This window comes from Populus euphratica, unplaced genomic scaffold (assembly GCF_000495115.2).
Source record: "Populus euphratica unplaced genomic scaffold, PopEup_1.0 scaffold196.1, whole genome shotgun sequence".
NCBI lineage: Eukaryota > Viridiplantae > Streptophyta > Magnoliopsida > Malpighiales > Salicaceae > Populus > Populus euphratica.
In genome coordinates this window covers 226,332-251,850 of record NW_011500075.1, presented here as the reverse complement: position 1 = coordinate 251,850, position 25,519 = coordinate 226,332, and the positions used below count along the sequence as shown (strand labels likewise).

General features: G+C 32.0%; 1 protein-coding gene and 1 long non-coding RNA gene across 5 annotated transcripts in view; one reads left to right on the top strand and one right to left on the bottom strand.

Moving 5' to 3' along the window:
* Nucleotides 1-1,120, bottom strand: part of LOC105108606 (uncharacterized) — a 13,847-nt gene extending 12,727 nt beyond the window's left edge. The window contains exon 1 of the long non-coding RNA XR_839089.1: nucleotides 1,046-1,120. This is a non-coding gene — a long non-coding RNA (uncharacterized LOC105108606). The remainder of the gene's footprint in view (nucleotides 1-1,045) is intronic.
* Nucleotides 1,121-17,681: 16,561 nt separating this feature from the next.
* Nucleotides 17,682-23,724, top strand: LOC105108603 (TMV resistance protein N-like). Of its 4 annotated transcripts, XM_011002962.1 has the most exons (7): nucleotides 17,682-18,285; nucleotides 19,912-21,022; nucleotides 21,158-21,217; nucleotides 21,569-21,883; nucleotides 21,989-22,405; nucleotides 22,512-22,993; nucleotides 23,042-23,724. In XM_011002962.1, exons 1-7 carry the CDS (start codon nucleotides 17,777-17,779, stop codon nucleotides 23,547-23,549), a joined length of 3,402 nt encoding a protein of 1,133 aa, XP_011001264.1. In that variant the 5' UTR covers nucleotides 17,682-17,776; the 3' UTR covers nucleotides 23,550-23,724. The 4 variants fall into 4 exon arrangements, with proteins under 4 accessions (XP_011001264.1, XP_011001263.1, XP_011001262.1 ...); XM_011002961.1 differs by having other exon boundaries at nucleotides 21,593-21,883; nucleotides 22,512-23,724; XM_011002960.1 differs by having other exon boundaries at nucleotides 22,512-23,724.
* Nucleotides 23,725-25,519: the final 1,795 nt, after the last annotated feature.

Sequence of the window (25,519 nt, the reverse complement as noted above, 5' to 3'; positions counted from 1 at the left end):
TTTTATCCGGGTCACTGGCTGGGGGGGGGGGGGGGAGCCAAGTTGGCTGGGCTTAGCCCAGCCCCCTGTGGGCTGAGCTAGGTCCTGCCTATAAGATATGGACTGCGCTGGGCTGGGCCCAGCCGAGCCCAAAAAAAATAAAAAAAAAAGATTTTGAATGTGTAAATAAAAAAAATGAATTTCTTTGTTCTTTATTCATTAAAGCTAGAGTCAGAATAAAAATTCAAATTTATTTCATTGAACTTTATTTAAATTTCACAAAAAATAAAAGTAGGTAAAAAAATAAAAATAAAATAAAATTATAAGTTTATTCACTGATGCCAGAGTCAGGAATAAAATTAATAATTTATTTTATTGTATTTCTCTTTTGCTTAATTACATAAAGATATACATGCATAAAATTTTTACTTGATCTTTTTATTCACTGACGCCAGAGTCAAGAATATAAAAGATACTGATTTAAAAATATTTTATTTTTACTTCTTTTTTTAAATAATAATAAACTGATTTTATTTTTTATTCACTGATCTCAAAGTCAGGAATAAAAAAAAATAATGATTTAGATTTGTTTACTTTGATACCTACGTAATATTTACCAACGCTAGAGTTGAAAATATCCGTAGTTGAATATTCACTAGCGCCAGAGTCAGGGATATTACACACAAATAATTATAGTATAAACAAAAAAAAAATGTTAGCAATTAAGGACAAAGATCAGCAATGCAGCCTGCCTTAGGTAGGACGTTTAAGGGGTGATAATATCTTCCCTTTTATCTAACCAGTCTCGGATCATAGAATCTCTATTGACCAGTTAGGGTTTCTAGTAACCATAATACTAGGTGACAACTTCTTAAACAAAGACAATTTTCCATCAAAGGATAGGATACCAGAAATCCATTCTTTTCATTTCATGAATTATATTTTTTAGGTTGTCGCGGTGTTAGGTGTGACATGAACCAAGTTGATAAAATTTCTATACATCATTGAAATTACTCACATTATTTTCTCATGGATAAGATACGTAAGATAAGCCAGATCATTCGACTGAAGAATCAGAAAGGGATCGTGACATTGCCAGTCAAGAAGGAACATGAGACATATCAGCAACAGCTTCTACTAATGAGAAGTGGAGGAGCGTCTAACCACATTGATGAGTTGTGGAAATGTCTTTGCTTTGCTTAACTTTTGTAGGAAAGGATACAACAATTCCACAGTTGTATTAAATTGGTTACCTTTCTCTTTAAGACAAAGCAAATCGTGACAAATTAAAAGCATATTCGTCTAAAAAGGGCTAATATGAACTCCCATGCGCCTCTTACAAAAGCTTTCGATGGTCCTATAAAGAAAACTATCAAATCTGTCTTATATCATATTCATTGAAAATAATATGTTTTATGAAATTTATTTTATAAAAATAAATATATACAAAGAGAAAAAAAATAAATTTATTATTCATTAAAAATAAAAAAATTAAATGAGTAGTATAAAATAACTAATAAAATTTCATTATAGAACAATATATATATATATATATATATATATTAATTTTTTTTTGGAGAAATAATGAGTGTAAATGTTACACTGCGTTGTAGCATGAGATGGATTGAAATTGCACACACCGTTACCATAAAATACGCGCACTTATATTATCCTCAATATAATTGTTAATAAAAATTTATCATAGTTTTTACGACTTAACATTGTTGAAATGAGTAATAAAGCTCAATCCCTTGGTACATACATGCATGTAAAGAGGATGGTTACAGAAAAATCCAATTTAATTATTTTTTTATTCTTGTAAATAAAATTATAATCTCGTATATAAATTCTAATGAGTTGGAAAACACACCAATCATGTAGCAAAACTCAATTTTTTAGATACTTACAATATTACACTCTCCTTGCTCATCAAAACATAGGATTTACAATGAAAATTATTTATTTCAGTTTTCAATTTCCTTTTGCTTATAATTATTTCCTTTATTTTACTGCAAGTTCTTGATTTGAATATATATTAAAAAAGAAACACAAAACAATAGTTCATTTACTAATCATAAACTAAATCATCTAATAACATGCATGATTTTTATCATGAGTTTGTGGTTCACTCAAATTCACTTTATTTTTTTAATTAAATATTATTGTTTATTAATTATAAATTTGAGTTTCACATATCAGCCTAACTTAATTCAAGTATATCAAATGTTTTTCTATCTTGATATTATATAAAAATATCATTTAATTTTTTATTAAAATTATTTTTAATTTTAAACTTGTTGCAAGTCACAAACTTCTTGAGTTTTGTCACTAAAACAATATTTTGACTGGATTTATTTGCACCCACGTGAGGCCCGTATGATGCCACCCTATATAACAATTAACAAAGCAATAAAAAACAAAACAAGGTTTGGGGATGGGAACTGGAGCATAAAAAACAAGTTTTTTTTAATATGTTAATATTAATTATTAAAAAAATATAAGAATTATTATTTGAATATATTTTTAATTAACAACTACTTTTAAAAAGCAACTTATCACATTACACGGATACTCATTAGTGCCGAGGGCAGGCACGTGATCGTGAGAAAAGGGCGCAGCAAAAAAGCTTAGAGAAGGACACAAGACAAGAGTTGCTGTATATATCCTTGTAATAAAATTCCTGGCGGCCTTTGAGGTACTTGAGTCTACTTTCCATTCAAGATTAAACCTTGTGATTGGTAGTCTATTCTCAATCTTTTATATCCTTGGAATTATTCTATCAGAAAACTTATATATTGATGGACGACAACACCAGTCAACAGAGCGCAATTGGCACTGCTCGCCACATGTGGACACCGTGCACAACTTGCGTCTTGCTTTCTCGACTTAGAAATTCCTCACAAAGTCATAGAGACTAGGAGGGCTATGAAAAACAAATAGTGAAAACAACTTTCTACCAACCGGCGTGTGAAAATAATAACCAATTGCATTTGAGCAAGTTGATTATATATGGTCTTTAACTAGGATGTTTTATTGTAGTTGACCCCATTAGCATGCAAGTTTAAGAATTTTCTAATTGTAATTGGGCATAATAATATACATAATGTTTAATATTTCTTTATTAGCAAACTACTATAAAGATGAAAATTTGATAATAAAATATTTAAATAAGGGTTTTAGTGGACACCCTTTTTGGAAGATTTGTGTCTTTCTTTTTTTTATGTTTGCTATTTTTATTTTTTATTTTGTTGATTCCATTTGCAACCGTTGGTATTAGAGTTATTAAAGCCCGATTCAAGGCTTTTATAAGAGAAAATAAAAAGGTACTCTCTTGGGAAAGAGATATTTAGAAACTATTAATATAAAACATAAATCACAGAGGCAAATGTTATAACCGAATATTATAACCCTAGGAAATCGTGTGGAGACTCATAACAAATTCATCACATCTTTGCAAACTTATTACAAAGGGCAAAAGTAGAGGAGACACCTTTTTAATTGAGATAAATATCATAGAAGTTTTCATGATGCAGTTTATAATGTTTTGAGATTCTCCATCATTATGCTCATAATAATAATATAAAAAATAACAATAATATAATTGATGATGTCATCAATAAAGTTTTCATTGATAAATTAGAGGATTGACTACAAGGAAAACATCAAAATTATCAATTTAGATTATGTTTATCCTTTCCATTAGATGTTTAGAGCTATCATAAATGTAGATTTGATACATAAAAGATCAAATAAAAAATAATTGGAATACAAAAACAAGTTATCTTCAATCTAAGGACATTGATGCAAGATTATTTTTACGACAAATTATTTATTTCTGTGGATAATTTTATTTGTATTTACTTTAAAAGAATATTTTTTTTATGTTTTTTTATTTAGTTAAGAAAATCAAATATTTTACTTGGTAATTTTATTTTTTTCAATTTAATTAGGAATCTTTATAAGAAATATAATTATTTATTATGATTTTTTTCCTTTTCAAGATAAATATGGTATTAATATAAATAGTGTTGTTTAATTTGTATTTCAGCGAGGTAATTTAGTAATAAACTATTCAAATAAAGGTTTTTGAGAACATCTTTTTCATTTATATGTTCTTGTGGTTGCTATTTTATTTTTTTTATCTACGTCATTTTTTATAAGTAAAATTTTAATGCTTCATTTCTTTTTGAAGAGTAAAGGATTGATCCGATGAGTGGTTTCCGTCAGCTTTATTAACCTTTCAATCTGTGCACAGCAAATGCTTGAGAAAATTCCTGGTGGACATAGAGCTATTAAAAAATTGTCAACTGCATGCATGGCTCGCCTTTTGCTTCCTTGAATTTTTTAAATCCATCACATCCATCATGAGACTAATAGGTTTATTAAAAAATTGTGAAAATAACTTTCCGCCAACTCATCTGGATAAATAACGTAGAATTCCATCTGAGCAAGTTGATATATATGGTCTTTAATTAAGATGTTGCTTAAGAGATTTTTTAATTGCCATGTGGGTGCGAGATTACTGCAAGACTAATGGGGTAAACTACTGTGAAACATATATCTTAATTAAAGACCATATATATCAACTTGATCATATGCATTCGAAGTCATTTTTTATTGTATCAAATGTTAAAACTACTAATTTTATATTGAATTAAAAAATAACGTATAAAGTTGATAACGAATCATTCATCACAAAAATTAAGTTTTTTAGATAAAATTCAAATTCAACATCATATTTGATAACAAAAACATGAAGAGTGTAACAAATAACATTAAACTGCACCGGCAACCTTTGCCTCAACTTTGTCATGCTAACTTTATCTTCACGTCCTATTTTAATAGGTTTTGAAGGTGACCATTTAATTTCAACTTATCTATTACTTCATGATTTATCAAGCTTTTAGACATTTGAAGTATGTATATGCTATGAAAGTGCTGCTGAAGGTTCAATGCAGATCTATCATTATGGATGCACAGAGAGATGCAACGGGAATTATGATATGATTGTTATAATGATATAGAGGATACAAAAGTTTTCTTATAAAGTTGGATGTTTTATGGAACTCAGGAGGATATATTGGCAGGACTTTTTGTCTTTTCAGGAGCTACTAATGCGATCTTTAACGATACTACTAAAGAGGAGTTTTCTTGCACTGAAGAAATAATGGCATGGTTTTTATTTTTGTTTTTTCAATGTTCTTGTATTTCTTGGTTATAAGTCAGTTGGTTCTCTGTCCTCTGCAGATCCTTGGTTTCTGCATATGTATTCTGGTTCTCTTGCATACCTATTATTAGGTGTTTTCATGCATTCTATTGCTTATAAAAAAAAAATTATTTATTCAATGGTCTTGACGTTGCGTAGCAAATGATTTATTCAAGGGTCTTGCAATTGCTTCAGACAAGTAGGGTTTTATACACACACACACACGAGAAGATATTATTAGTATTTGCTAGTGCCATAAAGATAATAATGACCAAACTAGCAAGCAAAAGAAGAATACAGGGGTTCCAAACAAAAATGGAAACGGAGGCAAAATAGAAAAACAAAAATAGACTGAGCAAGCATATAATGAACAAAACTTGAATGCCTTACTGATTTGACCAAAGGAAGATCTCATCGGAGCTTCTGAGCAAGTCCATTGCTGTCTAATGGAAGTTTCCTTCGAATGTTTTCAGCTAAAATACTGTCAAGCGATGAAGAACCAGCTCAAAGACAGTATCACAATCACAAGAATCTCCCACGAACACCCTCTTGTTTTTAGCTAACCAAATACCCCATAATTCACCAAAAACCAAGCTTAAAATGGCTTTGCGTTGGAATTTGCCTTTACACAAATAATTCCAATCAAGAAGTAGGTCTGCAATAGTACTCGGTATACACCACTGAAAATCCAACCATTTAATAAATCTGCACCAACATTTCCATACATAGGAGCAGTGGAGGAAAAGATGGGGTACTGATTCATTGTTTACTTCACAAAAGGGACGACGAGCTTCCTCTTAACGGAATTATGTTCCTTTGAGCGAAAAATTCCTTTGTATTAACTTTCCCTTGAACCATATGAACATTTCAACTTTTGGTGGTGTTAATCCTCTACATAGCAGGCTAGTTGGGAAGGATGAGTTTCCTGGATAGTCTGTTTTGTCAATAAGATTACTGCATGAGTTTCAGACAAGTAGGGTTATTATAAAAATTGCGAAATAACTTTCTATCAACCGACATGGACAAATAAAATCCTATTGTATTTGAGCAAGTTGATGCATATGGTCTTTAATTAAGATGTTTTATTGTAGGTGAACCCATTAGTATACATGTTGCTTAAGAAATTGTTTAATCGTAATTGGCCCCACTAATATAATTTTTTAATATTTCTTAATAATAATTGATCTTTGGCATGCAATAATTGCATGCAGACACGAGATTACCGCAACACTAATGGGCTCAACTACAATAAAAATATTAATTAAAGACCATATACATTAACTTGATTCGATGCAATTGGAAGTCATTTTTAATTGTATCGGATTTAATAGGTTGTCAGCGCGCAGTGGGGGTGTTTTTCTATTTTATTTTTTTTTTTGTAGAATAGTAAAGGGAGGTGTAGAAATACTAAGTCCATGTTGAATAAAGAAATATAAAGGTAATATATATATAGTTGAAAATAGATTACTTAACATAAAACTTACGTTTTTTGAATGAAATTCAAACTCAACTATATATCATAATTTATAAATTATAGCAGGAAACAGGAACGTACCTGTTTACAATAAAAACTCAAAACAATGTAACCCACGATTTATTCAGTGGTATTGTCCACAATGAAAAGGCAAGAAAGTGTAACACATGATTAAAGTTGGTTGGTTAGCAGGATATTGTAGATAATTTGTTGGATGATCTCTATTAAGTTAGATAGTTGAGTCTGGGTTCCATTCGACAAGCTTAAACCTTGTGATTGGTAGTACATTCTCAATTTTATATATATTCTTTTATATTTTTGTAGTTATTCTATGTGATATAGGTTCTCTATCAAGTCTTCCTCATTTGTAGTTATCAAGTCTTCCTTATTTGTTCCATGTCTTAAAGTCTATAAAGTGTTATTTCAAGATCTTCGTTGGACAGTAAGGCCTGTTTTGAGGCTCACAACTACATTGAATTAGACAAGTACGTTGAGATTCCATCTAAAAAAACTTAAATCTTACGTTGGTCTCAATCTTTTATGTTATTTTAAATTCTTGTTATTATTTGATGTGGGATAGTTTCTATAACAATTCCACTTCCAACAAAAAAGATATGCAATGATAGCTATGGTAGCATAATAAGTTATAGGTACTAATTACTCCAACCTACTACACACCCTATTTCTTAGGTAATTCATATCAGTACAAATGAAATTAGGATTATAGGAAAGAATCCAAGAAAATTACAATATTTCCTATAATATAACACATTCTATATAATGCATCCCTTTAGGTTGAAAGTGAGTTTTCTACATGAACTCGGATAGTAAATGAGCAAAGGTAAAGTGAGGTAGTAAATTAACAAGAACAATAACTAATTGGTCCTTAGAGGATATGAAATTAATCTACATCATATAGATAATCAACATGATAATCAACCTCATATTAGCCCTTATTTTTTGGTCAGTCAATCATGAACAAAATGATAATCAACCTTAACATGTTTTGTACAAACATGAGAAATCAAATTAGCAAATTCATAAGTCACACCAAATAGTGGTGACAAAACTAGGAAAAAAAACATAAATCTGACAAAATATAGTAAAACCAAAGAACCTCAATAGTATCATCAACTAAAGCTTTATATTCAACTTCAATAGAGAAGCGAGCAATAGTGTGTTGCTTGCCAGATTTTCATGAAACAGGAGTGGTGCAGGCCAAAAAAAAGTTATACCTTTTAAATATTGCAATATATATTGAATAGCAACCTAATGGGTATTAATAAGAGCATGCATAAATTGATAGACCTTGTTTACAACATAACATATATCTGGTCTAGTAAAGGTAAGATACTGAAGAACACTAACAATTTGTCAAAAGTGAGTGGAGTCCGAAAATAACTCACCAACTGCAATCCAATCTTAGAAGCAAAGGTCGGAATATCAACAAGTTTGCATGATGAGATCCCAGCACCGCAAAGAATATCAATAACATATTTGTGTTGACTAAGCATGAGACCCATACTAGTTGGAGTGAATTTAATTCTTAAAAAATAATGAGCATTACCTAAATCATAAAATTTAAACTCTAAGCTCAACAAAGTAATAAGATGTTGAACTAAAGGAAAGTTATTATCAACGAGTAAAATTTCAACAACATAGACAAGAGAATAAAAGATATCACAATCCACATATAAAATAAATAAAGAGGTATCGACATTGGAAACCTAAAAACCAATACAAAAAAAAAGTCGCTTAGACATATGTACCAAGCTTGTAAGTTTTGTTTTAAGTCATAAAGAGTCTTGTGAAGGCGACAAGCATGAGTTGGTAGAGTAAGGTCTACAAAACCCGTAGGCTATTCCATATAAACTACCTCCTTAAGTGACCTATTAAGGAATGCATTATGAACATCAAGTCATTGAATCTTCTAGTCTTTAGATACAACAATAGTGAGAACTAACTGAATAGTAGTTGGTTTAATCACAAGATTAAATGTTTTTTAGTAATCAATTCCTTCATATTGAGTGAATCCTTGCATAACCAAGCGAGCCTTGTATTGATCAATACCATCATCACCTTAGTTCTTGATTTTAAACACCCATTGACAACCAACCAAATTTATAAAAGGCTCAAATGGTACCTATAACCAAGTACTATTATCATGTAAAGCAACAATTTCAAATTTTATTACATTATACCAATATAAAAACTGACCAGCTTCCTTAAAATATAGAGGTTCAAGATCAGGAAAAAATATTACATGTGATTTTAAAAAGAATAGAATGGCAGAAATCAAACTCATGTTAGTAGACTTGTTTTGTCATGAACATAGCACCATATGGTGCTGTCGTGGTGTCGAAGGGACAACAAACATGATAGGCTAGGTCTATTATGGAATAGAGTAGACTAAGTGGAGGAGAAGGACCTGATAAGAAGATTGGAGATATAGCAATAATAAGTGAGTCAGACAAAGACAAGGCTAGCACATTAGAACCTGAACCTACAAAATGATCAAGAGATATAGATGCAAATTGTGATAAGGAAACCAAAGAGGAAGTAAAGGAGGTCTATAGTTCTAAAAAGTTTGGTATTGGGAAGGTAATAAAGGATGGAAGGTTAGAAGTGAGTGCAAATATAGACATAGAGTAAGCGGCGGTAAAGACTCAATCAGACTCAAGAAAAGGAAAATATTGTTCATGAAAATGTACATGACAAGAGATATAAATACTATTAGAGGACAAGTCAAGACAACAATAACGTAGGTGAGATGAACTATGGCTTAAAAACACACATGGAGTGGAATGATAGTTTAACTTATTAGCATTATAAGGATGAAGGAAAGGAAAATAGAGACACTTGAAAGTACACAAAAATATATAATCAAGTGGTTGATGAAACAAATATTTAAAAAGAGATTTATTACACACAAAAAGTGTTGGCATATGATTAATGAGACACACAGAAGTTTCAAAAGCATAACTATAAAATTTTAGAGTTTTTTTATAGTGACCAAGAAAAATAAGACCAAATTCAATACTATGGTGATGATTGTCGCGCATCAAAAAAAAATCCACGCGGCGTCGGCTTTAGTGATTTTTCTCTCTGTTATGTTTGATTTGATCTTGTTGGATTTGTTGGGAATCGTCACCTAGTATTTAATTAAGGGTTACTAGGAAACTCGATTGTAGTGGTCTTGTCAAACATTCGCGGGTAAGGGACTGGTTGTGGTTAGGGAAGGTGTTAGCACCCCTAACGCACCTTACCTGAGGTAAGCTGCTTCGTGGCTGTGATGTGTTAAAAAAGTTTTAAAAATTTTATCTTTTCATTAGATTTTAGAAATAAAACTTCTGTACAAATTTGTACTTTTACACCGTGATCCAATCAAAATATTAAATCCTTCTTTATTCTTTGCAATTTTATCATAAATAAAAAAAAAACATTCATAAGATAAATGCAAACACACACATACACTTTCCTTGTATTTTTTTTTCTTTTTTTTCATATTTATAAAATACAAATAAAAATTCAAACTAAACAAATATTATATTAAACAGTTTGAAAATTACAAAATAACCCTTCAAAACTCCATAACAGTGTTGGGAAGTGCTCTTGGGCTGTGAACAGTGCACGTGAATAGTGGCGACCTGTGAGCAATGGCGGCGTGTTGCTCCACGCGCCACCGGGAAAGCAACTGGCCATAATTGGCTTCTTCTCCTCTTTTGCAACGGTGTTAACACACACTGTTACCTGCAAAAAAAAAGAACAAAACACAATAGCAAGCTTTGCCCTCTTCCCTTCTTGTTTTTTTTTTTAGATCTGCTTCTCACAGATCTATTTGGTCTTCGTTTTCTTCTCTGTTTTAGGTCACCAACAAGGAAGAGGAAATTTTAGGTGGTGACTGGTGAAGATGGAGGCTGTGGCTAATGAGAGACGGCCTGGTGCACGACTGGTCGAGTGAGGGAGATTCTGGTGAGGGGTTGTGGCTGTCGGTGGTCTTCGTTCCTGTTGATGGTCGGCTGGAGAAGAAAATCAGAACCAGGAGGGAACGCTGCTGCTAACAGCTAAGACCGGCTGAGAGGAGAGTGAGAGGGTGGTTTGTTCATGGTGTTCGGGTCGGCTAGTTCTCAGTGCTGGTGCCGGTCTTCGACCACCGCTGGGGAAGGAGAAGGACGGCGTTGCTACTGCCACCGCTGGGTTAGCCGAGAGAGGGAAGAACACAGAAAGAGCTGGGAGCAGGAGGTGTAGCGGCAACAGCCGGCTGGGAAAGGGAAGCTTATGTGCAGGAAAATAAGGAAACCACCGATAGCTGTGGGGAAGAAGAAAATCAAAGGGAAAGGCAGAGAGATCCCTAGGGGTTGTCGTTTGGGGAAGAAAAAATTCAACCGGGTAGGAGGCGGCTGCTGGCCTTAAAAGTGATAGTTTAGGGCTCCTCTTTCCTCTTTTTTTTTGTCAAAATTGCTCCCCTTTAGGGAGATAGGTTTGCTTATTACTACTAATTCTTCAAATAACCCTTTAGCTTTATGCAAATAAATGGTAACAGTATCATCACCTTAATAAAGATCTTGAAAAGAGCCATGTAATTATATAATTCAAGAATTGGATGGTGAAGCAAAGGTATGTTCTAGTATGCTCCAAACACTAGCAGAAATTGGACAATCAAGCACAAGATGAAGGACATTTATGGAAGGAGGATAGGAGAGCATTGAGGATGAGCTGATCTTGTTGTTTTCATGAGATAAAAGCTTGATTAATACCATAATCGAAGGTGATAGAGGTAATAGAATCATCACTCAGCAAGACATGAGGAGAATGACATGGAAATGAGCCATCAACAAACGAAAAAACACCTTGACCAATGACACGACTAAAAGGTTGATGTCTTCTCCCAAGTGCAGGAGTGTCGAAGTAATAAATAACCCGGCAAGACCGGGGTCGAACCACAGGGAGGTTAATTGTACAAATTATAAACAACAATTATAAAACAACAATAACAACAACAACATCAATAGTAATAATAATAATAATAATAATAATAATAGTAGTAGTAGTAGTAGTAGTAGTAGTAGTAGTAGTAGTAGTAGTAGTAGTAGTAGTACTAATAATAATAATAATAATAATAATAATAATAATAATAATAAAGAAAGAGAAGAAGAAGAAGATGATGATGATGAGAACTTAGAGATGAAATATAATGTAAGGATTAAACAATAATAATAACAAATGTCAAGGTTAGAGGTTCCACTAATGGTATATCAAACAAGTATAGTATAGACTCTTATTATTGAATTGGAAACCACACACAAAGGAGGTTCCAATCAGATTATATATTGTTAACATGATTACATTAGTCATCTTATTCAATTAATGCTAATACTTGTAAATCTCGTCAAGCATTCATGATTATAACTTATGTTAACAACAAATCAAGTTCCTTTCATAGCTCAGGTGTCGGTTATACCATACATTATGGGCTATGAAAGTGCCAAGCATTTGTTGTACCAAGTGTTATACAACATAAATCAAGATTAGTCATTTAACAAGCAAAGTATTAAAGAGTGAACAAGATAACAAATATAAAACATGTTAGTATCAAACATTAAGGTCCATATTAAGTTTACACTATACTTATTCTTCCACCATTAGTGTAACTTTTTCACCTTGACATAATTAACTTAGCTAGACATAATGAAAGAAAGGAAAACAAATAAACTAAATAAGAACATAAAAGTTAACTAAGTAAAGGAAAGGAAATGAAAAGCATAAACTTGATATTAATGAAAGTAAAGCATAAATATTACAAAAAATACAAAGAGAGAAAGGAAGAGCATGATCTTGATCTGGAAACCAAGATGCCTAAATGAATGGCAAATACCTCCTTTTATAGGCCAAAATTGGGAACTATTGATTTGATGACTAATTGATAAGTGGGTGGCCAACTTTTGACTTGGTGACAATCCTTATCTTATCTTGTCTGCCCAAAACGTCATTGATAACGTCAAAATTGGAGCCAGCTGAAAACATGAAAGTTGTAGGCAATTGTCTCAGCTTTCTTGTGTAAAAAATTCAGCTCATTTGGACTTCTAGAACTCGAGATATGGCCAACATACCGAACAGTGCTCTGGCTGGAAGACAGATTCGGGCTTCTTTGTTGTTGCTACAATTTGGACTTGAAAATGGCCTTTTTAGATCTTGGGCTCCATATGAAAGTTGTAGGCCTATGTCTTACCTTTCCATCCATATAAATTGGACCTAAATCTGAGATCTGTAGCTCCAGATATGACCCAATTACCGAACAGTGTTCCGGTTTGGATTGCACCGACATCTCTTCTCTAAGTTTGACCATCTCTTTATCCATGCAATTTAAGTTCTTCAAGTCATCAATCAATCCTTTCATTTATGTGATAGGCCTGCATTAAAAATAGACATTTACCACAAATTATAGGTATCTTATATTATTAGATACATTATTATAAAACATATTTTAGTTAAGGAGTTATTGATACTTCAAGTGCAAAATGATGATATAAAACCATGATAAAAATACACTTTTAAGTACTAATCAACCAATCAAATATAGTAATGGCTACTAAGGAACCAATAAATATTATCATAGTAGATGCAACATGGTTGTAGCGGTTGCATAGGAGAGCATAAGTGGTAATGATACCAAAGAAGAAGATTCGGCAGCAGAGGAAGAAGAAATAAATTGGTTAAGATAAACAAGCTCTGATACCAAATTAAAGAGATAATGAAGTAACGTTTCGTGTAAATTAAAAGGCTTGCAGAATGTGACAGCCACCCTCTCTTTATATATATGAATAGGGTAACATATATATGATAATGAAGAACAAACTACACAGGAAATGATTGCTTTATCATAATATAAAATGATTGCTTCAAATAAGAATTTGTTCCTATAATGCTAGATAGTCCATACTATTCCATAGAAGATCATTTCCATACTATTAATAAAATTAAATACAAGATAGCAGTGAATGTATACAAATTTTAATCTTAACGGGCTTTTAATTAAGAAAGTGTATTAAAAAGTAATATAAAATTATTCTTATATTATAGAATGTACCTATATGGGAAATATTATAGGCATACTCTTATGTTGTAATCTTCACCATTACTATTCTATATTACCCTACACATATCTATAAAAAAAAAAAAATTGGTTAACCAATAGGTTAAGTCTCTTAATTATTCTCAACTTGGTATTAGAGCCTTTTATCATTAGAACACTTCTCTCCCTCTTGCCCTTACAGCCAGTCTTCTCTCTTCCTCTCCTAAATAAACTCTATAACTGATATAGTTGACTTATCTCTCATTACTAGTGGTGCAGCCCTATCGACCAGCCATCTACAAGCTGTTGTCGGTGGTATTCTTCCTCCATAACATCAACCCTCACTTGCAGAACACTTCAATGACTCCTTTTCACAAGTTTCTTTCATTCCTCTGCATATTATAGGAACACAAACTCCAGCTATCGTTGCTCTATCAAACACCACCAAGTTGTTTCGTGGAAACTTATGAACACAAATTATCTCTATTGAAAAATACAGATAAAGCCATATCTACTTGGTCAAGGTGTTTTTCACTTAGTTGATAGCTCAATTTCATGTCCTTTATCTCATATTTCTGACAATTTTGTTGGTTCTTCCTCTATAATCAACCCTTCTCTCCGTTAGAAGCAACAGGATCAACTTATTTTGAGTGCCTTACTCTCCTCTCTTCATGGATGTGTTGCATCTCGTGGTAGATTGTCATACCTCACGTAATATTTGATGCTCTCTTGAGAAAGCTCTAACATCTCCGTTTAATTCTCATATCATGCAACTCCATGGTTTCTTTCAAGATCTTCGACAAGGTGACTCATCGGTTAGTATATACATACAACAAGCCAAATTATTATTTGATGAATTGGTTGTTTTTGGTCACCCCATGTCTCTTGAAGACCTCAATCTCTATATGTTTTGTGGCCTTCGTGGTGAATTCAAAGACTTGGTAATAAGTCTTATAACCAAAGCAGAACCACTATCATATGTTGATCTTCACATCCACCTTCTTACCCATGAATTTCTACACAAGAGCTCCCTTTATTTTATGGATGTCGCTCCCTCTCTGTTCTCTTTTTTTATATTGTCTTCTTTTCTATTGCAATAGCCACCAATATTGTCAACATTATAGCCCTCTAATTATCTTGCTATGTCTGATCACAACCCAAATTTTAGTTGTAACATAGGTTATTCTCATGGCAACTAGTGTCCCAACAATGACCACTATAACCACCAGAACAAGGGTCAATTTGCTGCCAACTAAAGGCAAAATAATTGGTAGTAGAACAGAAGCAACATAAAGGTTGGGCAGCAGCATGTTCGATGCTAATTGTGCTCCAATTTCGATCACATAGCTCCTCATTATCCTAGTTTCGCAACAGTTCCTAACAGCCCTCTACTCACCTTGCTGTTGGGAATGTTTCTGCTACAACTTGGTTCCCCGACAATGGCACAAATCAACACATCACACCTGATATTCCAATTCTAACTGATTCTCCAACCTATCTTAGTAATGATCATTTGTATGTTAGTGATGGTAAGGGCCTTGACATATCACATATTGGAGATACTACATTACATTCCCTAAAATGCATCTTTACATTATTTAATGTTCTTCATGTGTCTCATATTACCAAATCATTGTTATTTGTTCAGAAATTATATCGTCATAATCATGTTTATTTTGGATTTCATGCTTCTGTGTTTTATGTAAAAGATCTCATAACCAAGGAAGTTCTCTTTTCTCGTTAGAGTAATGATGGCCTTTATGTCCTCTCCAAGTCTTCTGTCATGTTGGCTCTTCAAGTTTTTTGGTCTCCTTGCATCTCCGCGACTGTTGACCTGTGGCATCGTTGTTTAGGTCATCCAACCCCTCATATTTTAAATTTTTTAGTTTTTGACAATACAATTGTGTGTACTTCTGGAAGTTTCCTTACATAGTGTCAAGCTTGTCCACTAGGCAAGTCATCGCATCTATCGTTGTGACCTTCAGGTCACAAAACTACTGCCCCACTTGATTTAATATTTAGTGATGTTTGGGGCCTGCCCCTATATTTTCTTCTGATGGCTTCTATTACTTTGTTATATTTATCAATGTGCATACCAAACATATATGGTATTATCCATTTGTTGCCAAATCTAATGTGTTTTTCATCTTTCATCATTTTCAAACACTTATTAAGCATTAGTTTTCACTAAAAATTAAATCTGTTCAAACTGATTAGGGTGATGAGTATCATAAATTAAATAAATTCTTTCAGACCATTGGTATTCATCATTGGTTAATTTGTCCTCATACTTATGAACAAAATAGCATCGTTGAGCATCATTATCGATATATTGTCTAAATTGGTCTTACCTTTTTAGGCCAATGTAATGTACCATTATGATTTTTGAACTATGTTTTTTAATCATCAGATACCTCATTCTTTATCTTCTTTATTGGTACTGGCATTTGTTATCTTCTGGTCTATATTGATGATATTTTGCTTACGGGTAACAACTCTCTTCTACTTCAACGCCTCATCCAATTAATGAGTTTAGAATTTTAGCTTCACAACTTGGGTACTAGGTACTATTCATTATTTTTTACGTATTGAGGTTCAGTCTACTAGTATGGGTCTTATGCTAAAACAACATAAATATACACTTGACATCCTCACTTAGGCTAGTATGAACTTGGGCTAGTATGACATCTTACAAACCTGTTGATACTCCTATCTCTACATATAAATCTATCATACTGCACAATCCTTTGTTTTCTTATGCTACACGCTTTTGTCAAATTGTGGGTGCTCTTCAATATCTCACTTTTACGAGACTAGATATTTGTAGTTAACAGAGTTTGTTAGTTTATGCACGCTCCTACATATTCTCATTGGGCTATCATTAAATGCATTTTGCATTATCTTAAGGGTATGACAACATATGGCCTACATATTACTCCTAGCTCTTCCTTCACATTACATGGCTTTACAAATGCAAATTGAGCAAGTAATATCAATGATAAAAAAAATCTACAGGTGGTTATCTTGTGTTCTTTGGTTAGACGTCAATTTCGTGGAAATCAGGTAAGTAATGTATAGTTGCTCGCTCCTCTACTGAAGTCGAGTATAAAGCCTTAGCCGATGGCACTGCTGAGGTTATCTAGCTTCAATATTTATTAACAGATCTTCAGATTTCGTCTATTTCTAATCATATCATCTGGTGCGATAACCTTGGTGCCACTTATTTACATGTATTCTGTTTTTCATGCTCGTACAAAACATGTTGAGATTGATTATCATTTTGTCCAAGATAGAGTTGCGAAGAAAAAGATTCAAATTCGTTTTATTTCCTCTCATGACCATCTTCCCGATGTCTTTACTAAGCCACCACCTGCTATTTTTTGTTTCAAGTTTCGGGTTGATTCTCTATCCTTAGTTTGAGGGGACATAGTATAGAATGTACCTAGGAAATATTATAGGTATACTCTTATGTTATAATCTCTACCATTATTATTGTATATTGCCTTACACACACACACACACATATATATATATATATATATATATATATATTAGCTAACCAATAGGTTAAAATTTGAGAGTAATTATTCTCATTAAATTAGCTAACTAATTATTCTCAAGGTCTTAGAATCTTAATGTTAACCTTTGGAGTCAACATTGTTTTTGACACCTACCTCAATAACACTGTTGGTTGAATTTGAGAGTAATATCATGCGCTTTTATAAGTTTTCTACAATAAAAAATCAAAAGAGTGTAACAGATGATTTATTCAAGGGTCTTCTCGGAGATTATTTAATCCAAAATATTTTAGAGCATACCTGTCTAAAAAAAAAAGACAAGATAATGTTGCACATGATTAACGTTGGATGATTAGGATGATCCCAATTTCCACGGACCTGCTCCTTACTTCAATAACACTGAGTGTACAGTTATTTACAATCCTTATTTGCTATATATAAGAGACCAATAACCAGTTACTTCAGTACCTTCACCCTTCAACAAACCTTTCCTATTTGCTACACACATAACTGAACTGTGCCTTTCTATGGCTTCCAAGCTCTTATCGGCTGGCTCCTTTTCATCCTCTTCCTTGTTAACCGAATGTACCTATCATGTCTTTCTAAGCTTCAGAGGAGCAGATACTCGCAAAACCTTTTTAGGTCATCTTTATAATGCCTTAGTCCAAGCAGGAATCCATACGTTTAAAGACGATGAAGAACTTCCTCCTGGAGCAGAAATCTCCCAGCAACTCAAGAAGGCAATTCAAGAATCAAAAATTTCGATAGTGGTCTTCTCCAGAGACTATGCTTCATCTAGATGGTGTCTCAATGAACTCGTTGAGATTCTTGAGTGCAGAAATACAAAGGGAAGAACTGTTTTTCCTATATTCTGTGGTGTTGATCCTTCACATGTTCGTAAACAAGAAGGGAGTTTCAAAAAAGCTTTTAAGGCATATGAAAATAAAGAAGAAAAGGAGAAGATCGACAAGTGGAAAAACGCTCTTAAGGATGCTGCCAACCTCTCCGGGAAAGATATCTATAGTACCGCAAATGGGTAATTGTTTTCGTTCTAGCATTCCCTGTGCATCAATCAGAAACCATTTTTTTTCTTAACATGGTCTACTTAAAACTAGCAATGTGATATGCATCAAACGTTAAATATTTTATTTTATATTCTCTGCGGGTTATGCTCTTGTAACCCAAAAATTTATTTTGCATTCCACTTTTTAACTTAAAATATCTATAAAACACAGTAAAAATTACGAAAAACTCATTTATGAACTCTCTAAACCTCAAAAAAACACTTTAAAAACCAAACTTAAACCAAAATCAAAAATTAACCTGAGTTCATATCTGTTTTTTCACGAACTTGTAAGGTATTTAAACCCCTAATATAAATTCCTCTCATTAAATAGAATAATTTGATACAAAAAAAATTTTTTAATAGCTTAAATCGGTGTCAACAACAAGTTTTTCTTTTTCCTATCTCAACCAAAAACAAAAAAATAAAAAGTAAATAAATCTTTATACCAAAATGGAATTTGAATAATTTCAAGGAACCGAAATTTTATAATTTACATGATTGTTAAAGGTAGAGAACTAAAATGAATATTTTTTAAATTTATGATACGTCACTCATGTTTGATATATTTTTTATTTTGAACCCCTCTGTTCCAATCTCATTTTTTTATAAGCATTTGAAATTAATTACTTTTTAAATATGACTTGATTGTCCAAAAACAAAATATGACTAAACTGAAAAGAAAAAAATGTACAGTGAAAATCTTACATGATTTAGTATATAAGTAATTATGTTTAAATTAAGTTAGTTTGTCCTTACAAACTTAGTTTCTAATTTATCCTTGTAGATTTAGTTTTTTAATGTATTCATGAATATATGGAAATGCCTCAATCTTTTAGTTAAATATTTTAATCCAAAATAATAAAATATTGGGCTTGTCTTAGATTGTAAGAAAATAAATATCCATTTATTTAGTTCTTATAAAAACTTATAGTTATCATTTTTTAGGATAATACTCATTTTATTATTATTCTCTACATTTTAATGGCTAGAGAAATGAGAGAAAATATGAGATTTTTATTACTTTAAAATTAATTTTGTGCAACACCCTATCATCTCATACTTTTTTATAGGAAATTTCTCTTGTTGTCTAGCTCGTGAAGTAGACATAAGTTGTTGAGCCCTGTAAATCTTATGGGTATTATTGTGTGATTGATTGTATTTGTCCTTTTATATTTTTTAATGTAACAATTGACTTGAGATCTTAAAAGTTGTTTTCGCTACATAAAAATATCCTTGTACGAGAAACACAAACTTATCTTAGTTTATTAAAAACATAACCATGAAATTAAATGAATTTTAACACAAGATGACAATTGTTTTCATTTATTTAATTTATAATTGTAATAAATTAGATAGGGTTTGAATTTCTCAAGTAACAGTATTTTTTTTATTCGTAAGAATATATTTACTAAAAAGATAAATTAGAAAATTACATAAAAAAATGATAAATTTAAAGCAAATAGACTTATAAGAACAGGTTAGAAACTGAGACTAAAATATAAGAATAAATTTAGCTAAATCTCTAAAATAACTTCTTTGAGCATGTTTAAATATTATTTGGTTTAATTTTGATGACCTAGTTTTATCTATTGACAGGGATGAATCAGTACTTATCAAAAAGATCGTCAAAGATGTGTTGAACAAATTGGATATCAAAAACTTAAACATACCAAAATACCTAGTAGGTATTGATTCTTGTGTCAATAATATTATCAAGTCTCTTAATGCCTCAGATGATGTTAGCATGGTAGGCATACGTGGGATGCCAGGAATGGGGAAGACAACCATAGCTAAAGTTGTGTACCAAAAACTCTTTCAAAAATTCGATGGAAGTTGTTTTCTCTTTGATGTCAACGAAAAATCAAAAGGTCCTGACAGCAAGGTTGAGTTACAAAAACAACTTATACGTGAAACTTTGGGAGTAAATATCTTGAAGAGAAAGAAAATTAGTGATGTTGATTCAGGAATTTCTTTGATTAAAGATTTACTTAGTAACAAAAAAATTCTTCTAGTTCTTGATGGCATGGACCAACCGCAACAATTAGATACTTTTGGGGGTCGAAGTGTGTTTGGTAAGGGTAGTAAAATTGTCATCACCACTACAAATGAAAAATTGCTTGCTCAACTTAAAGTTGACAAAAAGCATTCGGTTGAAGAATGGGATGAAGAGATGTGCCTTGACCTATTCAATTTCCATGCTTTTGAGGGAAAAACTCCGGAAGAAGAATGGGCGGAGCTTTCAAAAGTTGTGGTTGAGCAAAGTGGAAAACTTCCTTCAGCTCTCGTAGTTTTGGGGAATCGTTTTTCTCAAATAAGTGAACGTGATGAATGGGAAAAGGAAATTTATGAATTGCGTAAATTTCCTGATCAAATCCATTCCAAGCTTAAAGGAAGTTATGACTCACTAGAAGATGATCTGAAGAGTATATTTCTTGATATTGCGTGTTTTTTTGTTGGAGAAGATGTAGATTTTGTAGCTTCAATACTTGGAGGTCGTTATCGTTATTGCAATAATCTTAGAAGCCGAATCGAAACTCTGGAAGAAAGGTCTCTCATAACAATTGATTTCGACGATACCATAATGATGAATGATCTGGTACAGAAAATGGGAAGGGAGATTGTTCGTCAAACTTCACATAAATATCCTGGAAAACACAGCAGAATCTGGGATCACGAGGATGCATTGGATGTGCTCATCAACCACATGGTAAAGAACTAAAAGATAAATCAGAGTCTTATTGATTTATTTCTATTTTTGACAAACTTTGGAATGCTTTAAGAAATAGTTTTGTGATTGGATCATTGCCTCTGGTAATTTTGTCAAATTTTGTTGGTTTTTCAGGGCACAGAATCTGTGGAGGGTCTCACCCTTGATGAATTTGATGAGGACATCATGCAAACTGTAAGACTGCCAAAATCAATGCCGTAATAAATTTTCATTGACATAAAGAATTATATGTTATTGTTGTGAATAATGAGCTGAATATAGCGACACATTAAATATCAATATAACCTACTGACAGCCCCATTAAATATCAGTATAATCTATGCATTCAATTGGCTAGATTTTATATATATGGACCAATTACCGGATGGTAAGAACTCAAGGCATATGCATAGTCCTATCCGAAACCCGAGTCTTATCGATCCTTGTCCAATTTTAAGATTTCTTTAAGAAACAGGTTTGCATGGACGTAATTAATGGTAAACCATTACCGATGACAAATTTTGTTAAATCTTGCGCTCTTTTCAGGGAACAGAAGATGAGGAGGGTCTGGGAACAGAGGATGAGAAGGGTCTGGGAACAGAGGATGAGGAGGATCGCACCCTTGATGTGCAAGCATCAAAATTCTTAACTCTGAGGACAGAATACTTTAAAGAGATGAGATTTTTACAATTACTTCGGATTGATGCCGTGCATCTTACTGGGTCCTTCAAAATTTTTCCCAAAGGGTTGATATGGCTTTCTTGGAAAGGATTTACTTTAAATTCTTTACCACTGGATTTTCATCTAGACAACCTCATTGTTCTTGAACTGCAATACAGTTATAACATCAAAGAATTGAAGGTAGGAAAATTCCAGTTTGCCCTGTAAAATTGCAACTTAAATTTCATCAACTAAAAATTGTCTTTCCTGATGACTTTCCTCTGATTTTCCTTCCTCCTTTAACAGGTTCTGAACAAGCTAAAAACCCTCAACCTCAGCTATTCCAAGTTTACTAAAACACCAAATTTGCTAGGTCTCCCATGTTTAGAGGAATTAATACTTGAAGATTGTGAGAGATTAGTTGAAGTGCATGAATCTATTTGCCTATTGAAGAGACTTGTTTCCTTGAATTTGAACCAATGTTCGAGACTTAAATCGCTTCCTTCTGGCATTAGTGGGCTTTTGAAGCTGGAGAGTTTGCTGGTTGAGGACTGCACAGATCTTCAATCGATCTCAGAGCTTCCCTCGAGTTTAGAGACATTGGATGCGGACGGCTGTGAGAAATTAACAGAGATTCAGGGCATTGAAGATGTTTCTGACTGTGACTTTTCTTTATTGGGCAGCAACAGTTTGTCAAAAGAATTTAAGAAGAGTCTTGCTGAGGTACTCTCATCTTTCTGTCTCTCTGGCACATACATATACTTAACGTTAGCAAGTACGTATATATGTTGAATAAGGTCTAAATTTCACCTTTGCTTGAAATCAATAGGCATTGTGCAAGCGTTATGAGTATTCGATTTGCTTGGATGGTGGTTCTGTACCAGAATGGTTCATCAGCAATCCTGAAGAAGGTTATTCGTTATCATTTCAGGCACCCCCATCTGCAGATTCGGATGGTAAAGTCCGACTGGTTATTTGGGTTGTCTGTGCTTGCGAGATTGAATCCACAGAGTGTGAGCTTGGTATCAAAATCTCAACAGATGGTTTTCGGTTGCTTGAAGATTCCATATCTCCTAAGAGCGATAACTGTTCGTGGATAAAGTATGTAGTGCTGGAAGGTATAGAAGCTGGAGATCAATTGGAAATGTCTATGGAAATAATAGAGGGTGACAATATTGTACAAGAGCTTGGGTTCTATCTGATTGAAGAGAAGCCAAATGTTGGAGAGGAGGACAATAGGGAAAGCCGAGAAAGTGCACCCAAGGGAAAGCCAAATGTTGATAAGCGGAATGACAGGCGAGCAATAGCATATTCCTCTATTGATGATGAAGAGGATGGGAGTGACAGCCACACGGTAGCTTCCACTATTGATGATAAAGAGGAGGACAGTGACGTCCAGGAAACATTCCCGGAAGAGCTGTATGTTGAGGAAAGCGATGACAGCGAAGCCACATCCTCTATCGATGATGAAGAGGAGAATGGAAGTGACGGCCAAGAAACAGCCAAAGAAAAGCCAAATGTTAAGAGGTGGGATTACAGGCGAAGAATAGCATCCTCTATTGACGATGAAGAGGAAGATGGCAACGACGACCGAGAAACAGCCCACGGAAAACCGGATGTTGAAGAGGAGGATGAAGATGGCAAAGGCAGTAACAATCAAGAAACAACATTGCATATTTATAATGAGCGGTGGAATAATTATTTAAGAAAGGAGTTGCCAAAATGGGATATCTTGGAATTTTCTGTATGCAGCGAAGACACAGCATCCATGAATGATGATGAAGACTGGGATGATGATGACAGCGACAGCGACGGCGACAGCGACAGCGATAGCGAAGGAAGGTCATCAGTAACTTCTGATGACTGATATTGATGATATTGGAGATGCTAGAATGGGATATATTCCCTGTGGAAATGCATTATCCTGGATTCATGGAATAAGGCTTCTATGAAGCAAAATTGTGCAAATAGCAACTTTGCACGGCTTCTTCATCCATTACTTCAATGTAACTTTCAGTTGAGATGAGCACGTTCATAGTCGAGCTAAGGATGTGTAGTTTATTTATTTTGTTAGCTTTGCATATGCGACTTATTGTTTTTGTATTTCATAAATATTTTTTTAAAAAAATAATTTTTTTATTTTAAATTATTTTTATATCATTTTAACATGAAATTGTTAAAAGTAATTTTTAAAAAAAAATTATTTTAATATATTTAAATTATTTTTATATTATTTTAACATGAAAAAGTTAAAAATAATTTTTAAAAAATAAAAAAAATATTATTTTAATATATTTATAAAAAAAAATATTTTAAAAAATAATTATTATTATATTCTCAAATATCTAACAAAAAAATATTATTGGTTTTCATTAAATAAATGAAGCTTTATTCCAAATATCTAAAAAAAATATTATTGGGTTTTCATTAAATAAATGAAGCTTTATTCAGTTTCCACGTACTTAGAAAACCTCGAAGTTGATGCTTCGTATAAGTTCATTTTTATCTTCTTTACTTTACTTTACTTTTTACTATTAATCTTATTTTTTTAGTCTTAAAATTTAATAAAATATAAATAATAAGCTAATCATTTACAACATGCATCTATATTTTCCTTTTTAAAATTTTAATATTTATTAATTATTACAAAATTAACGGCAGGATTTATTATCATTTTTGTCCTCCATACAATCTGTTATAGAAATAGTAAATGCTACTTCTTATGTCGCACCTGCACTCCTCGTGGCAGTTATTTGTTTAGTTTAAGGTTATTAGTTATAGTTATATAAGGTAATTAATATTTTTAGCATAATTTCCTTGAAATAAGATGTATTATGTGATATATATATATATATATATATATATATATATATATATATATATGTGTGTGTGTGTGTGTGTGAGAGAGAGAGAGAGAGAGATCTAAAGATATTGATATTTTCTAAATTGATAGTTTATTTATGATTCAGAATAAAAATTTATATGTTTTACTAAATTTAGTATTTTGAATTTATTATGAACTCTTATACTCAAATAAATTTTTAATAAAAGATTTTATATAAATGCCTTTACAAGATTCACATATCCTAAAAAAAAAAGTGTTTTCCATAATTTATATATTGTAATGAAAAATATATTTAATTAAAATTGATGAAAATTCAAAATGATACTTAGAATTTTATAGTTAACTAATGATTTTTAAATATTAATCCGCTTGTAAATCTAATATTTATATTAAAATATTAATCATTGATTTTCAAAACAAAAAAAAAACTTATTAAAATATTGATCAAATCCTTAAGAAAATTTACAAACTTATTATAAATTCTATAAAAATTTAAAGATATTGATATCTTCTAAATTGATAGTTTATTTATAATTCAAAATAAAGATTTATATTTTTTACTAAATTTAGCATTTTAAATTTATTATGAACTCGTATATCCAAATAAATTTTTAATAAAATATTTTATATAAATGCCTTACAAGATTCATATATCCTAAAAAGAAAAAGTGTTTTCCATCATTTATATATTATAGTAAAAAATATATTTAATTAAAATTGATGAAAATTCAAAATAATACTTAAAATTTTATAAAATACAAAGAATAAAAAATATTTTCTAAAAATAATGCTAAAAACATTTTTTTTTCTTTTTGATAAATAAAGTAAAAATTATTTTTTAAAATCCCATTTGATAGAAAGTCTTTTTTTTAAATAAAAAATATTAAAATAAGTTTACAGAAGGTTTGCCACTTGTCTTCTTAAACCGAAAAAAAACTTCAATCAAAATTTTGTCAGTGAAACAGGATATTAACCACTCATTTTTGGATCCA

Bases quoted from the DNA above. Each gene is read 5' to 3' on its own strand.
- LOC105108603 (XM_011002960.1), top strand. From the start codon at position 17,777: ATGGCTTCCAAGCTCTTATCGGCTGGCTCCTTTTCATCCTCTTCCTTG. The intron at 21,884-21,988 runs GTAGGAAAATTC...CTCCTTTAACAG, and splicing joins ATAACATCAAAGAATTGAAG to GTTCTGAACAAGCTAAAAAC. The intron at 22,406-22,511 runs GTACTCTCATCT...TGAAATCAATAG, and splicing joins TTAAGAAGAGTCTTGCTGAG to GCATTGTGCAAGCGTTATGA.